The sequence below is a fragment of the Grammomys surdaster genome, unplaced genomic scaffold (genome assembly GCF_004785775.1).
Source record: "Grammomys surdaster isolate TR1022 unplaced genomic scaffold, NIH_TR_1.0 324, whole genome shotgun sequence".
NCBI classification, from domain to species: domain Eukaryota; kingdom Metazoa; phylum Chordata; class Mammalia; order Rodentia; family Muridae; genus Grammomys; species Grammomys surdaster.
Window position 1 is genome coordinate 366973 of NW_021604743.1, and position 17436 is coordinate 384408.

The 17436-nt window shown below is 47.3% G+C and overlaps 1 protein-coding gene across 4 annotated transcripts; it reads right to left on the reverse strand.

The window, feature by feature from the left end:
• Nucleotides 1-310: 310 nt before the first annotated feature.
• Pomc (proopiomelanocortin) lies at nt 311-6155 on the reverse strand. 4 transcript variants are annotated; one of them, XM_028778102.1, is made up of 4 exons: nt 6055-6155; nt 4108-4218; nt 2841-2995; nt 311-1000 (listed from the first exon to the last, which is right to left on the reverse strand). In XM_028778102.1, the coding sequence occupies exons 3-4, from the start codon at nt 2970-2972 to the stop codon at nt 425-427; spliced, it is 708 nt and encodes a 235-aa protein (XP_028633935.1). In that variant the 5' UTR covers nt 2973-2995; nt 4108-4218; nt 6055-6155; the 3' UTR covers nt 311-424. The 4 variants fall into 4 exon arrangements, with proteins under 4 accessions (XP_028633935.1, XP_028633934.1, XP_028633933.1 ...); XM_028778101.1 differs by having other exon boundaries at nt 2841-3025; XM_028778100.1 differs by lacking the exon at nt 4108-4218.
• Between the last annotated feature and the right edge of the window lie 11281 nt (nt 6156-17436).

Here is a 17436-nt window from a genome sequence, read left to right on the forward strand (position 1 = left end):
TTCCTGAGTGACATCCCAGAAACATTCCCAGTGGGGAATAGTCCTTGATAGTGCCACCTGGCTTCGAGTCCCTAAGGTCAGTCGCTCTTGTAGGACTTGGCTTTGGGGCCAGGCTCAAGCTAAGCAACCCTCCTAGAAGTGTTGGACAGAGAACCATCCAAACTATCTAGGCCGCCACCAAGAGTATTTGCTGGGGCAAGGAGGTTGAGAAATGTTTTCTTTACACTCTACCATCTGGTCACATGATAGTGTAATTGGACCGTTGTGTGTTTTGACTTTATTCACGCAGTTTATATTGAAGATCAGAGCCGGCTGTGAAATCTGAAAGGTTTTATTTCCTAACTACAGGTAACTCTAAAAGGCTAGAGGTCAATAGCTCGCCCATGCAGGGAGGGGGCCTTGGGGTGAGAAGACCCCCGCGCCCTCACTGGCCCTTCTTGTGAGCGTTCTTGATGATGGCGTTCTTGAAGAGCGTCACCAGGGGCGTCTGGCTCTTCTCGGAGGTCATGAAGCCTCCGTAGCGTTTGTCCTTGGGCGGGTTGCCCCAGCGGAAGTGCTCCACCCGGTAGGGCCCGTCGTCTTTCTCGGAGTCGGATTCCAGGACGTGCTCCAAGCCATCAGGCTGCTCGCCTTCCAGCTCCCTCTTGAACTCTAGGGGAAAGGCCTCTGCCGACTCGTTCTCGGCGACGTTGGGGTACACCTTCACCGGGCGCCGCTTCTTGCCCACCGGCTTGCCCCAGCGGAAGTGCTCCATGGAGTAGGAGCGCTTGCCCTCGCGTGGACTCGGCTCCGGACGGCCATCTCCCCCCGCTGCCTCTTCCTCCGCACGCCTCTGCGCCGCACCACCAGCACTGCTGCTGTTCCTCGGGCCGAAGCGGTCCCAGCGGAAGTGACCCATGACGTACTTCCGTGGGTTTTCAGTCAAGGGCTGTTCATCCCCGTTGCCTGGAAACACGGGCGTCTCCGCTGAGAGGTCGAGTTTGCAGGCCCGGATGCAAGCCTGTAGGGAGGTCAGGCGCGTGAGCCAAGCCAGCCTCTGTGGCCACTTCCCTTGCACCCTAGTTCGGGTTCCAGTTTGGGTCTCAAGGCCATCGCGCCCAGTAATGTGCCCCCCCCAGGTCCTACCAACACCCTGCACCAAGCTGCTATTGCCCGTGCATGATTCTGCCTAGATGGCAGTAAGCTTCCCAATCTACTTCTTGCTTATTTGTATTTCTTAGCTTTTACTAGCAAAGCCTTGCTATCATATGCACCAAAAAAAGGTGTTGTCAATGGAGTCAAAGTGTGGTTCTATTTAAGTCCAGGAGAGGCGTGGGTCTGGAATTTGGGAAAGAATATTCCTGGTAATAGTTTTCTGGCTTCTGGGGCCTGGACTTTAACAGTGATTCAATCTTACACCAGTAATCTACAAAGTTTTGGTCCTACTCCAGTCGTCTACCCCTAGGTCTCTTGTCTCACAACTTTCCTGCACCCACTAGGTCTTTTACTGTGTACGTTGATCCTGTATCGTTTCAATCAGAATTTTGAGACAAACTGGTTCGTTTTCCTGCCATCTCATTCTAACTGGAAAAAAGGGTGAAAGGCATGGGATAAACCCACCGCGATGGTCTGCTGGTGCGTCTACACCTAGAAGACTCACAACTGTGGTTGTGGTTACTTTCGCATAAAGTACATCCTTACGTTTTTCTAGATCCTGGGAAATTGCGGAGGAGAAAATAGAAAGAACCCACCCACTCTTCAGTTGAAGGTTTTCTACACTAGAGATTTGGAATTATAATGCTACAAAATGTTAACAGTGGACGATAAAAGCAAAATAATTTACAAGTAATGTAAATCAAACAGGGGGCTCAGAAAGAGAAGAAGGTTCTGGTCAAAGTTCCCCGGCTCATTAGTGTCAGAAGTTCGAGGTATCAGAGGAATAGAACCCATGGACTCTGACCTTGTTTACCAACCCCACCCAACCCTTTTCTTGGTGAGATCTCAGAAGAGGCTATGCAAGTCAAGAGTCTTGGATGTTTCTGAACGTGATCTCTTTGGGTTCCTTGGGTCTTCTGACTCTAAAACACACTGTATATGAACCTTGTTTTTTATGTGTTAAGGAGGTCTCTCCCATCACCTAGTCTCAATTGCTCATTGATAAAACAATCAGGATGTGGTAGCAGACAGTAGCAAGCACCTGCCACTTGTGTGCATGCACATGGTGACCTGAAAGGGGCCCCAGCCTGTCACAGAGAGCTTTTGCATGCTTCTGCAGGAAAGACTGGAAAGGAACTTGGCTGGAATCCTACCTTCTAGAAGCAGCAGGGGATATTTGGCACCAATTTGAAGAAAGAAAAAAAAAAAGGTGCTTTGGTCTTTCTGTCTCCCTCAGGAGATGTTGTATGGAAATACTTGACTAGTAACTAGCTTTGTAACTGAGAGACAGTAAAGAGAGAAGAAATATGAGGTGAACTTGTAGGTTTTCACTATTTAAAGAGAGGTTGATTTGGGAGCTAAAGGATTGAATTGTAGGATCAATCATGGTTGAATTAGGGAATAATCGTGGTTAATATGGCATTGTTTAAACTGAGTATATGGTGAGGAGTCCTCACAGAAAACAGAGTGGGATGTGAAAATAATCAAGCAGAAATTATAAACCAGACTCTCTTCTCTGAAACCACCCCCTCCTTACCTCGCCTAATTCCAACCTTATATGAAAAGTTCTATTGCTGCTCTAGGTCACTCCAATGAACGGAGATGAATTTTCGTCACCCCTCCCCACAGCCCTCTTCCTTTTTTATCTGTACTAACCCCAGTGCCATCTTCCACCCAAACCAAGATGGTGTCCGTGGCCCACATACCAGCAGGTTGCTTTCCGTGGTGAGGTCCTGACACTGGCTGCTCTCCAGGCACCAGCTCCACACGTCTATGGAGGTCTGAAGCAGGAGGGCCAGCAGCAGGGCCCCTGAGCGGCTGTAGCAGAATCTCGGCATCTTCCAGGTGGCAGGCCGAGGCTCTGCAGAGGGAAACAAGATTGGAGGGACCCCTGCAAGGAGCAGAACAATGTTGGCCAGTCACCAGAAAGGACTTTGAGCCAACACTAACAGCTTTCACCTTTACAGGCCAAGGCTTTCTGAGGTCAGGAGCAGGGCTCAGATGATGGAAGATGTGTGTAGGTGTCAGTGAGGGATAGGAGAAGAGAGCTCAACACAAGCTATGGGCAGTTTCCCTCTCTGTTTCCTGTTAAAATCAGACCCTTAAAAAAAATTAGAGGTGAGGCTATTTGGGGATATCACTTGGCCCAACTCCTCATTTGGGAGGTGGGAAAGCTGATGCCCCCAAAAGACCATTGCTTTTGTGTTCATGATGAAGCAAAAGTAAGTTTTCCCGCATTCCCAGATAGCTTCTAAGTTGACTGCCTGGAGAAAGCTATAGTTCAACATTCCATATCCAAGGGGAAGGAGTAACTAAGACAAAGGATGGGAAAGCCTTGGTTCTTCTCACCTAAAGTTTGATCGTTTTCCATGAAAGGTAGGTTTGAATACAGGCAAATAAAACCAGTCCATTTAATTAAGGTTTGATATCCTATACACAAATTACCTGGTGATTGTCATTTCCTAGATCCTAGTAACTTTGGGGAGATTCCTCTCTAAAACAGATTTCACTTTCCTTAAAACTGTCCTGTTTTCTAAGCATACACACCGTACATCATGAGTCTTGTAGTCTGAAATATGTGACCTTGAAGACAATGTCAATATTGAGGACTGAGAGATGGGCAGAAGACTGGAAAGGAAGCTGCCTCCACAGTGGAGAGCCACTGAGATACTGTCGAGGAATGCAAAGCAACTCTGGGCAGATGTGGAGGTAAAGATCAACAGAAGAAGAGCACAACTGTGTGTCTTGGCCCCTGGTGTCCAGCTCGTCCCTAGCACTGCTGGGTTCTTAGGCTATTACACCTGCTCTCCATCACCCGAAGATCCCTAAAGTCACCCTGCTCTGTAATTAGTTCCCCACCAACTCCACACTCATTCTTCATTTCAGATTACCAGCCATTAGGAAGGCATTTAATTAGATTAGAAAAGTTAGTTCATGGTAAGATGTCAATACCCAGGCCATGGTGGCTCATACCTTTAATCCCAGCACCCAGGAGGGAGAGACAGAAGGATCTCTGAGTTGGAGGCCAGCCTGGTCTACAAAGAAAATTCCAGAACAGCTAGGGTTACACAGAAATACCCTGTCCTGACAAAACCAAAACAATAAGATGTAAGAATTTTTTTTTAAAATGTGAATGATTTAAGTGTCTATTACCCTTGATGAACATTTACGTTTTAAAATGAATGTGGCAGAAAATAAATCTCTCATCTGGAGAGATGGAAGCCAAGCCTTTATTTTTGAAAGGGAGGATTTGGAAGTGAAAGTCTTCCTTCAAGAGTCTCTCTCCTGTCTTTGCTCCACCTCTGTGCCATTCATTCTTCAAGAGCTGGGTTTTCCTGCTCTAGAGTGTTTTGTATTTTTCAGAACAACCATTAGTGGGCGCTAGCAGTCATTGAGCTGTATGGGCTGCACCTCAGCCCAGAAGCAACCTCGTTCACCCTTGCTGGGGCTCAGGTTCAGACAGGCAGCAAATTAGCTCAAAATGCTGAGATCACAAAGTACCCCCAGATAGGAAGGCATAAAAAATGGTAAATAACATGAAAACATATTGGTAAAGAAAAATTCCTCTCAACTAAGTTTCCATTGTCCTGAAAGTTAGGTGACCCTGGAGTGAGGTTTATCTTTGAAGGAGCTGCAGTTGAGATTTCAGGCCTTCAAAATCATACCCTCTCTTCCTAGCCCACCCACTGCGTGCTGAAATTCTCATCCCCTACTCCCAGAGCTTTTTATTTGTATTCCTCCCTTTTCTTACAATGAAACAAATGTCTTATTTGTGTCATTTTTTGAAAAAATCAACAGTATTGGGGGAAATGTCAGATACTGTGCTTTTCATAGGTAGGAAAGTGTCAGGTTCCAGTCATTAACAGCTCTGGAACACAGAGGGTTGAGACTTATTCATTTTGACAGAGCTACACTTATTAGGGCCTCAGAAAATTCTCTGAACTCAGTAAAGCCTTATATTTTCTGCTCTCAAAGTGGCACCGACAAGCTGCCTGTAAAGCTGAGAGGCACAGAGATGTGGCTTCATCCATACACAATGCATATGCTCCAACTTCTGTAATACAGGAAACAAGCCGTTAATCTGCACACACTTCGTAAATTGACAAACTCCCTCTCATTTTACTCGACTCCTTCCAGCCATTCTGTGAAAGCTTCCAATGATTTATACATAGAGAACTTGGGGGAATCTTTCTCTCCATTTGAAATGTCCTTTGCCTGAGTATGGGTCCTTACAAACTGCTGCACCACCCCCAGTTTTCTAAAGGTTTCCGAAACAGATGGAGTGGTTCAGAACCTTGGACAGTTCCCTCCCCACGCCCTGTTTTTAATCTGAGCTGGATCTTGGAGAGAAGAGCCTACTTACTGTCCTGTCCTGTCCTGTCCCCACAAAATTATCACAATGCAGCCACCTCGGATCTGCTAAGGTGCGCAGGGAAACGAGGGTTTTGATATCTGCAGCAACAACAACTATATGAACTCCACTATTAGGAGTTTATTGTTGACTCGGCTTTCTCTCCCACTATCTTTCCGACGGGTACTCATATTCAGTATATACGGTCTCTTGCCTTAAAGAAGATATGCAAGTCCAAAGTCTCTGGAGGAGAAACCTAACGGGGAACTCTCCCAAGATCTCCCCAGGGGCGGTAGGAGTCTAAGACAATCCTAAGCATCCCAATGCTTCATTTCTTTATGCAGACTCTGGGACCACCCCAGACGCCGACGGCGGCAGTTTTTGGAATCGCCAAACCACTTGCTCTCTGGAATGTCTGTCAACCCATCGTCTGGGCTCAGCTCTCTCTCAGAAAGTTTGCGAAGAGGTCAGGTCGGCTACAAACCAGAACGCCAGTCTACATTCCCGCCTGCTGAGGATCCCAAGGTTCGGGGGCAGAGCTCAGTGTAGGAGAGCTGAGACACCCTTACCTGTCGCAGAAAGGCAGCTCTCGGGGATGAAGATGTTCAGTGGTCTCTCTTAGTCACTGCTCTTAACCTCTTTTCTCCTCCGTCGCCTCCCGTTTGGTCCCTGTCGCTCTTCTCTCTTCTTTTATACTTGCAGGGTTGGGTGGGTGAGCCTTGGACGTGACCTTCCTGGCAGCGCTTCTCAGCGCAACAAGCGAATCCCCGGCCACGCGAAGGGGGGTGGCGAGCCGCGGGAGGGGGGCTTCCCGGTCTGGGCTGAGCGCTCGGCAGATGTGGGAAAGCGCGGAGGCTGGCGTTAGCACAGACCTGCTGAAGCGCACACCTGGCGCCCGTGGTCAGGAAGAACTTAATTAAGGATGGTGTTGGATCTCCACTTAGGACTGGACAGAGGCTTAGCATCCTGGTGCGAGGCAGGCCTAGTTCTGAGGTCTTGCAGATTGGAGTGGGATTACCTGTTTGCGTTCATCTGCCTTCCTGGCATTTGGAGTTAAATATCACTAATGAGGAAGGGGTCTGTTATGCCTCAGATTTCCCCAATGTTGGGAAAGTGTGATGTCTTGTGAAATCAAAATCTCTGTTCCGGTTTAAGAAGGGAGACAACAGAGACTGCCAAGAGTCATGGCTGCCCAAGGCAGGCTACCTTTTGTAGTGTGTGCAAGTGACTTATACAGTCTGCCTCGATCCCCAATACTCATTCCAAGACAGGTGCCCTTCTGTGCCCAAACTCCAAGGGAAAGGTCCTGCCAGCCTCAGACTATTAACCAGGAGGTGTAGCACTCTGTGGTGGGTAATGGAAGTAGAAGCCATTCTGGGGCTGAGCTGGCAGAATGGTCTGAGGATTGTCTGACAGCCTTCACCATGCGGCTAGGCCCAGACATTCTGGTTAGCTGTAAACTCAGAGGCCAAAACAGAAGAACAGACCTGTGGTGGGATCTACCTGAACCTGAACAAAGAGCAAACCTTGTGAAGAGAGCTGTGTCTGGCACAGGGACTAGGACTGGATCAGACTAGTTGGGGTGCCCTGTTTAATCTACCAATTGAAGGAACTTGACCCCACCCCCACCCCAGTTAGATGTTTGTTTGTCTATTTGCTTTGTTTTGGGGACTCCAGGGCTCAAGAGTTCATCTTTTCTGATTGGCATCCAAAAATCTTTTCCTTTTGTGCCACGAGAGAATACACCAAGCTCCCTAACAGCGAACAAGAAGTGTGTCACGTGGCTTTGGCCTCTTCCAGGATGATTACCTGCTGTCCATCTTGTATCCTGGTTGTCACGTACCCCACATCATACTCTATGAGCGCTACTTTCTGCCTCTACTTCCCTGAGTGTTCCCTGGAAGCTAAGCACCCTCTCTCCCTCCAATGAGGAGATAACTCTCCATCATCACCCTACTCCTATTCAGTCCCCTTTGGCTATTTTTCCTACCAGGAGCCTGGGAAATTATCTCTGCTCTGCAGGGAACCCCATTCCTGTCTCATCTGTGTGTGTAGCTTATTATACTAATTCACTTCTGTCTCTGACCTCCCATCCACCTCTGCCCTGACCAACACCAGGCTTTGCAGCTCTCTCTAATCAGGTGGCGATTTTGTCTTGTTTTCCTTTGCTTTATTGTTGTGACTTTAGGAGGCTGCTCGCTACTGGTGGCATCAAAGTCAAACCAAGGCAAGTTTGGGTTGGCCCATCATCTGGGCTCCTGATTATGTATAGAAGAACTTGCTTTGGCCAATATGAACTGAAAGTTTGAAAAGTTGTTAAACCACATTAGGAAACACAGGTTGGGCTATAGGATATAAAGGGGGAGGGCAGGAGACAAGGGTGGCTGTACTCATGGCCAAAATCAGTAAAGAAAAAAAGAAAACCAGAGCCTAGAGAGATGTCTCAGTGGTTAATAGCACTAGCTGTTCTTCCAGAGGACCTGGGTTCAATTCTCAACACCTACATGGCAGCTCAGGCCTGTCTGTAAACTCCAGCTCCAAGAGATTCAACACTCCCATACATTCACAAATGTAGGCAAAACACCAATGGGCATAAAATAAAAATAAAGATTAAAAAAAAAAAAGATTTAAAAAAAGAAGAAGAAAAGAATACTAGCTCAGAACCAGGGTCAAAAGGACATGGGTGTCACCAGGAAAAAGTCTCCATTGTCTTTGCATCCTAACGATCAATAGTTCCTCATTGATAACCTGGAGCAGGTGCCTCTGAAGGCCTCAAACAGTACAGTTTTCCTCACTTAGTGTAATACTGTAGTGAATTCTTAGCACATTGCTGACTGCTTCCCCAATGTTTAACATACTGTGCATTCAAAGAAGCCCTGTTTAATGATGAGTGTCTCTTATATGGCTAGCATTTAATTAAGACTTTTACATCTACTTTCATGAATGTGACCTCTAGTTTTCCTTTTTTGTTGTTGTTGTTCTTGTCAAATTTGGTATCAAATTGCACGCAGAGATACACACACATACACATGATTAAGCATTACAAGACTAAATCTTAAAAAGATAATGTGACTATCTATTCTTCAACATAAATAGCCACTGTGTACTGTTAAGTGGGGAACATAAAAGATGTAGGTATATATACAGATGAAGGTGTGGACAGAAGCAGAAACAAAGATGAAAGTGTATGCAAGGGTTAAATGATGGCTGCGCTGGTCATCTAGGTGAGTCACAACCCATCCCAGTGTTGAGAGGTCTGCAGCAACAGTGTTTACTTTGCTCGGGTATCTGCACTGTGAGTAGGGTTCAGCCATCAAGCCCCTGCTCCACCATGGGCAGCTTGGAGCCTGAGGTCTATAGGTCCTGAAGTTATTTATTCACAGTTATGGATCCTGGACTGAGAATGCTCACACTGTGAGAGACAGTGGGTGTTAGGATTCCTGGGGTCCCCTCTTTCCATCTCTATAGAACTTTGGCAGGGATTCTCAGGATGTGCTTCTGAAACCTAAGAATTATAACATTGAAGAGACAGTTTCCCTTTACCCAACACCCTGCACACAATCACTGCACAGGTGAGGGATAAACAGAGACCAGCCTATTCAAAAGGGGGGTTCAGGAACTACACAGGAGTTCCAGTCAGAAGAAATGTTGTTGGGGTACAGCCTGGCCTCTGTTCCAGAACCTTCAGGATGCAACTCTGCTGCCTGGCATGATCCCCCCACTCCCATTCCGGGACTCCAGGGCTTTCTCTGTATTAGCTTTCATTTCCTTAAACAACTTGGAGGACAGCCGGCCACAGTCCTTGCTTGCTGCTTATGGTGTTTCGGAGGTTGACAAAGTTCTTTACCAGTTTGTCTGGCTCAGCTGCTGCCTGCCATGTGCTAGAACTCAAGAAGTTCTCAGAGCAGGGCCTGGAACCAAGTGGGAAGCTCTGTCCTAGATGCCACCAAAATGCTGACGGGGGCAGAGGGCAGAAGGAAGAAAAGAGAGATGGAGGGAGGGAAGGGGAGAGAGAGAGAGAGTCCCGGAGGGACTTCTGACTGAGTCTTGTGACGCCTGCATGAGAAAGGTTCCTGGGAGTTCTGCACCTGGCTGCTGTCATGCCAGGTGGCATGGGGCTGAGCCGCTCCTGTCATCCCAGCTTTTCACTTGGGAGGGTTTAATTGGAAAAGAGATGTCACCAAGGTGTGAGTACGTTACAAAGGCAGGTGCAGAGGTGACCTCCTTATGGGAGGACAGGGGTAGCAGGGGTGGGGAGGGGGACTAGAAAGAGGATCAGATGGCAGAAAGCCCAACACAGGACACATGGAGATGGCCTCTCAGCCTCCCCACTGGGGCTGAGCACTAGGGGTGACCTCACCGGGAGAAAGGTCATGGGGATGAGACTGCTGCCCAATTCCATCTGAGAGACTGGGCTCCCAGAGTCCTGAGGGTGGGAGCAAGCAAGCTCAGTCCTGACCCTTGGTGTCCATGGAAATGCTGGAGCATCTGTCCTGCGGTAGAAGCACACTGTGCCTTCCCAGAGTGCCCTGACAGAAAGGCAGCCTCAGTTGCTGTTTGAAGAAAGGCCTCCAAAGGCTAGACTGGTGCCACTGTTGGCAAGGACACAGCAAGGGGCAAATTCCTGGCTATTTGTGAGAGAAGAAAGCGGAGACTAAGAGACAAGGGGCTCACTTTTGTCTTAGCCTGGTAAGATCCTTTCTATGCTGTCCTGGGGACGGAAGAGCCTGGAGCAGAAGGTAGCCTTTCTTACCTACTTCAGGTCTATTTGGGAATTAACCCAGCACCCGCTCCTTCGCGTGTTGAGTGCTCTGATGTTGGGAAAGGAGAAGGGAGAAGCCCATGAGTGGGCACAAGATGTGAGGTATAAGGTGTGTGTCACAGAAAAGCAGGATGTGTGCTACCAAGCACCCTCAGGGCCATACAGGAAAGGTCAGAAAAGGGCCTGAACTTGACCTTGCATTAAGCTGGATTCTGGGTGTAGGGGAAAGGAGCTTGGTCAGCATTTACAAGAGGAGTTGGAACACCAGATGTGGTGGCACACACCTTAATCTCAGTACCTGAGAGGCAGAGGCAGATCTGTGAGTTGGAGGCCAGCCTGGTCTATGTGTATTTACAAGGACCTGTCTCAAATGAACCTATCAGAGTTGATCATAATGAGTCCTCTTTCCTTACAAGTCAAGGAGCCATGCTTAGTCCAAACCAAGACAAGACCCAGAAGGCATCCTTGCATAGTGCCTCTGGCCATTTCTGCAAAGCCACTCGGAGAACTAGAGGTTAGAACTAGAGGTTCTGAATTTTCTCAGAATGCCCAGCAGCTCGCTGCAGCACACTAGGATGTGGGGAAGACTGAGGAGTGAACAGTTTGAGGGAGGAGATCATGAGCTCTGTGACCATGAGTAGTTACTTAGCCTCTCTAAGCCCCTCAAAGGCTTCCATCACCTGACTTGTGAGGGTTCAAGCAGATTGTAGAAATTCTAATTGCTGTTAAGATTGCCACTGCATGTCTTTAATCTCAGAATTCCAGAGGCAGAGGCAGGTGGATCTCTGAATTCTATAATGCAAATTCTAGAACACTCAGGGCTACACAAAAGATTATCAGTGCAAACACTGGATCCATTTGCTATGCACAGTTCAAGTCTGTCATCCTAGTACCCAGGATGCTGAGGCAGGGGCCTCTCAAGGTTGAGGTCAAACTGGACAGCTTAGTAAAAGGGAATTGTGTCTCCTCTGAGGACAGCCTGATGGATTGTGGGAAGCCGAGAGCATGCTGAAGGAGAGTGTCCCTGGTGCCCCAGATGGTCGGGGTTGGGGTGAGGAGGCTGGGAGGGAGGATCCACTGCCCCTCTCCCTGCCAAAGCCCCAGGGGAAGCAATTTTTCAGGTTGTTCCCATCCAGCTACAGCTGGGCCCCTTTATGGCATTCAGTGAGACCTCAAGGGCAAAGAGGAATCAATTTGTGTGGAGAAGTGGAATGAAAGAGATTTCAATTGACCTTTGAATGGGGTTTTAATTTGCTTTAATACAGTCAAAGGGCCCTAGTGAAGAGCCCCTTGAGACGGCTTTCATCCACTAATGCATGTATCAGCACAGTAGCCCACCACAGCCTGCGAGGACTGCACGCCCCACAGAACAGAAGGGTCCAGGCCAGAGGCCCAAAGCCAGGGCACGGCCTCTTCCTGGGATTGGCTTTCAATACCCTGAAGCCCAAGCCCAAGAAAAGTCAGAGTGTGGGAAAGAGGGGTGGGGGTGGACGACAAGGTAACTTGGGTTCTTGCTCTACCTTGTCCTATCTGCCCATCTAAACAAACAGGTTTCCACGGCCCTTGGTCCCTTCCAGGTATGACATTCTATGGATTAAAATCAGCTCTAAAATGGAACTCTGAAGAAATGATGGGAGTTGAATGATGGGAGTTGGATTATAGGTTCACGCCTATAATCCCAGCACTTGAGAGGCTCGGATAGGAGGATTGCTGTGAGTTCAGGGCTGATCTGAGCTGTAGCTATGTATAGCAAGACTTTATAGAAAGTGGGCGGGGGAGGGAAAGAAGAGGAGGGAAAGAGATGAGAGGAGATTGGGAGTATGGACCAATTGGCATTTCTTGCCTAGCACACACAGAAGCACACACAGAATTCTGGGTTCAATCCTCAGCACTGCATAAAACCAGGTGAGGTGGTCTACACCTGAAACTCTAGGACTCTTGTAGTGGCAATTCTGGAATTTGGGTTTCTTTAAAAACACACACACACACACACAGAGAGAGAGAGAGAGAGAGAGAGAGAGAGAGAGAGAGAGAGAGAGAGAGAGAGAGAGAGAGAGAGAGAGAGAGAGAGAGATTTTATAAGAAAGTGTTTTCATTTTAATCCCAGATATGGAGATATGGGGACACTTTGGACTGTTTGCGGATTCGCCTCCAGCTCTAGCAGAGGCATGGTTTTGCCAGCTGCAGATAGTTTCTGCCATTGTGTGACATTTAGAATTATGGGAACTCTTCAGAGGGTATGTAAGTGCTAGGGCCCAGAGAAATAAGTGGGGTTGGTGGTGATTGTTTAGAGAGGATGGTTGTGGCTTGTTAGTAGCCATGCTCAAAGAAGAAACAAAAGGAAAGAAACTAGGTGGGGGATCTCTATTTCTCTCCCCCTCTATCCTTCTTTCCTTCCTATCTAGTGATGGGGGTGAAACCTGACAGGGAAGGAATAAAACGTGGAAGAAAGAACCCACAAAGTAGCAAACACCAACTTCTTGAAATGGGGACAGAAGGATTGAAGAGTCCAAGGTCATCTTCAACTATATAGTAATTTCAAGATCAGCTTGGCCTACATGAAACAAGAAAGCAGGAAGGAAGGAAGACAAAATGTGGCCAATGAACACCACAAAGCCCTCTGAGCTCTGAGCCAAGGAGCTAGACACTTGTTCATCTGTCTCTCTGTTTTTCTTTGTATCTGCAAGAGTCTCCTCAGAAGGGCTAGCCAACAATCGATCTTTCTGCCTAATCCCAGAGAAAACTAGAACCAAAAGGCAAGATGGATATCTTCCTAAGTACCAAAACTTCTGGCAAAAGCATCTTGTGAATGGCCAGTCAGCCTGGGTCACAGCCTCTGCATCACTCCTACACACGGCACCCATTCCATCACCGCGGCATGGCGTGGTGCAAGGCTGTGACGCAGGACTCTGCGTTAGAACATCCGGCTCTTGTTCTCTGGCTCAAGGCGTAGGCGTGTTTCTCCGCAGAGCCTCTTGTGCCCTTTGCCAAGCTTGCCTTAGCCCCAACCCTCTTTGCAAAACGAGGGTTTGTTTCTGGGCAGTCAGAATGGACTTCCTGGAGGTGCAGTCTTTACTGAAGATGTCCTGGACGTTAGACTCACACCAGACTCTCCCGGATGACGTCCTTGCAACCACTTACTCCAGACTGAGCTCGGGTGCCAGCAGTCACCGGTGTGACTCAGTGATGACCACAATGGCCCCTTTGTGGGGCCCTCAAGGCACTGACTGCAGCCCTTCCTCAGGAATGCAGAGTTCTCCAGCTGGGTCTGAGGAAAGAAGAGCAACTCGGTGGCCACGAAGGACACTGTTAATGCACATCCATTAGCGCAGTGCATCACGGGAAGAGGCATTCAAAGCTCAGACATGCCCACCTGCTGCTGTCCCCACAATGGGGCTTGAAGTAGCCTTTTTATAGGCACTCAGCTCAGTCTCTGCCCCTGTCCCTGCCACCCGGTGTCCTCTGCTATTTTCATGCCTGCTGCACAAAGGAACGGAGCAGCCTGGACTTCAAATCAAGCAGCCCAAACTGAGGTTCAGAGCTGCGTCTACCCTGTTGTCCCCGGTAAATGACACTGGGCCCCAGTAGAGACAGCTCAGCGTGACCTGCTCCACAACAGAACCAAGAGCCCATTGCTGTCTGCGTGTACCAAAATCTTGTGGATTGAAAGCCAGTCAGTCTCTGAGCAGCCCGGGGGCAGCCGCTCTGGCTCCTTTAGCAGACTCCTTTACTTGAAAAGGCCAGTTGACTCCAAAGTTTGTTCGTTTGTTTGTTTTGCAAAGTGTCAGTTATATCCCTTCGTTTTATAAATCAGCCCTACAGAATTGCTCCTATGGTTACAGGTACGATGCATTTCGTTCCAGTCAATAAGGACAGGCACGGGGACAAGTAACTGTTACCCCAGGTCTAGGACAACTGAAGTTGCTAGATTGCCACTACTTGGAAGCCATCTTCTGCTACATGGTGAGTTCCAGAACAGCCTGCACTGTGTGATGTGACCCTAGTTCAAAAACTAAATCAGTCAGGCATGGTGATCCAGCACTCAGAGCCAGGCAGCAGTGGTGCATGCCTTTAATCCCAGCACTTAGGAGGCAGAGGCAGGCGGATTTCTGAGTTCAAGGCCAGCCTGGTCTACAAAGTGAGTTCCAGGACAGCCAGAGATACACAGAGAAACCCTGTCTGGAAAAACAAAAAAAAAAAAACAAAAACAAAAACAAAATCTCAGCACTCAGGAGGCAGAGGCAGGGGTGCATCACTGAGTCAGAGGCCAGCCTGGTTCAGAAATGGTGTTCTATGCCATCCAGGGTTACACAACAAGACTAAGACTCAAAACAAACAGGAAATAATAAATAAGATGGTATAATTTATTTGCTCTTTAAAGGACATCTTCAGGGTTGGAGAGATGTTTTGGAAGTTAAGAGCATTTGCTGTTCTTCCTGAGGACCTGAGTTTGATTCCCAGCACTGATATCAGGTACCTAGCACATGTCTGTCTGGAACTCTAGTTACAAAGGACCTGATGCCCTCTTCTGGCCTCCACAGGTACCTATTCACACATAGCATACATTCAATCAACACACACATACAATCACGCAGACACACACTCAAATAAATAAATAAAAATAAGTTTATTTATTTATTTGTTTATTTATTTATTTATTTATTTATTTATTTATTTATTGAGACAGGGTTTCTCTTATAACAACCTTAACTGTCCTAGAACTCACTCTGTAGACCAGGTCAATAAAGGACATTTTAATCAGACACAATAGTAATATAATATAAATATTTGTTAAAGGGCCAGCAGGATAATTTAGGTGCTTAAAGGCTCTTTTCCCACAAATCTGATGACCTTAGTTCAATCCCTAGAACCTAAGGGAAGATAGGAGAGAGCAAACTCTACAAGATTTTTTAAACATTTATTTATTTATTTTATGAATATGAATACACTGTAGCTGTCTTCAGACACACCAGAAGAGGGAATCAGATCCCATTATAAATGGTTGTGGGCCACCAAGTGGTTGCTAGGAATTGAACTCAGGGCCTCAGGTAGAGCAGTCAGTGCCCTTAACCACTGAGCCATCTCTCCAGCCCCCTATAAAGTTGGTTTTTGACCTCTACATATACACTGTGAATCACACTCATGCTTGTACATACAGACTGCAACAATAATAATTTAATTTTTTTTAAGTAGAAATATTCTCGTGGTAATATACAATGATGCAAACTAATTTGTGATTCCTACAAAAATTATAGATAAACTGGCAAGACAGTGCATATCCGTTATCATAGCCCTGAGGGGACAGGAAGAGCCCTGAAGCTCATGGCCCAACAGTCTGCCAGATCAATGGACTTCAGGTGCAGGGAGAGACTCAAGAAAATAAAGGTGGGTGACAGATGAGGAAAGCAATTGAGTCTCGACCTCCGGGATGGGCACACACACACGCACACACACGGGCACACACACACACACACACACACATGCACACACACACACACACACTCTTCCACAGACACATATGTATACACACACACACAGCCTCCTCCACACACACATTAGACAAAGTTATCATATGACCTAACAATTCCATTCTTGAGTACATACTCAAATATTTGTACAGGAAATTTTATAAAATGTGTGTTCTCACTATATATTATTATAACAACATTGGACATAATAATCAAAAGGTAGAAACAACCCAGAATGTCAGGTACTGATGATGAGTGGGTAAATATCATGATATAATCATACAATAGACTATTACTTGGCAATAAAAGGGGATGAACTGTCTAGACACTGCATAGGCGAGTATGTAAAACACGATGCTAACTGGAAGCAGCCATACACGAAGTACCTATACACATTCTAGCAATTTCTTGACACAGGGTCTCATGTAGCCCCGTCTGGCCTTGAGTTCCATATGTAGGCGAGGGTGGCTTTGAATTCACTCCTGATCCTGCATTCACCTCCCAAGTGCCAAGATGACGGACATGCATCACCATACCCAGCCACATGGTTTTGATTTGACGTGCTCAGAATAGGCTAACCATCCAGAGGGGGGGGACAACTGGGTGGCTGGAGGGCTCGGGAGCATTGCTGGCCAGTAAGGAGTGACTACTGAAGGCATGGAATGTCCTTCCTGAATGATGAAACATTGTAACCGTAACTGGGTCAAGCTGGACACAGGGTCACTCACCTGCAATCCCAGTTACTTGAGAGTCTGATACAGGAAGACCATGGCTTTAACCTAGGCTAACACAGTGAGAAACCCCATCTCAAAGAAAAGCATGGAGCCTTGGGATGTAGAGACAGGAGGATCAAGGGGTTCAAGGCCACTCTTGGGTATATAGCAAGTTCGACTTTATCCTGGGCTTATATGAGAGTCTGTCTCAAAAAAAAAAAAAAAGTCAAAAATCAAAACAAAACCAAAATAATACAGAGCTATGGGCACACAGATGTATCGATGCCATATTGTCCGATTGTCTGTCACTACCTCACAAACCACTCAAATCCGGTGGCATAATCCAATGACCAACTGTTTACATTCACAAGTATCTGGAGATCGGGGGTTTGGACAGAACACAGCAGAGATTGTGTGTCTTAGTTTCCTGAGTCGGGGGGCTCTGCTATGTATTCTATACTTGAAAGACAAGAAACCACTTGACTGTGTGAGGACTGGTGTAATCCTGAGGCTTGTGCACTTCTGTTAATGTCTAGGCTCGGTGATTCAAAGACCAGGTTTAGCTGGGCCCGCGTTTATTCACTTACACACCATGAGTGTCTGAGGTATCTTCATGGCACGGTGGCCTCAGGTAACTGTGTTCACTGCCCAGAGCGGTGGCCTCAGCCTCCCCATTGCTACGATCCATCCATACAGCCTCATGTTGTGGTTATGCCCAAATCATAAAATTATTTCATTGCTATTTCATAACTGTAAAATGTTGCTACTGTTATGAATCATGATGTAAATATCTATGTTTTCTGATAGTCTCTGGGGACTCCTGTAAAGGGGCTGTTTGACCACTAGGTTGAAGAGTTGGGAAGGGAAGGGAACGGGAGGGGGAGGGAAGGGAACGGGAGGGGAGGGAAGAGAAAGGGAGGGGAGAGGAAGGGAGGGGAGGGGAGGCAAAGGAAGGGAGGGGAAAGGAAGGGAAGGGAAGGGAAGGGAAGGGAAGGGAAGGGAAGGGAA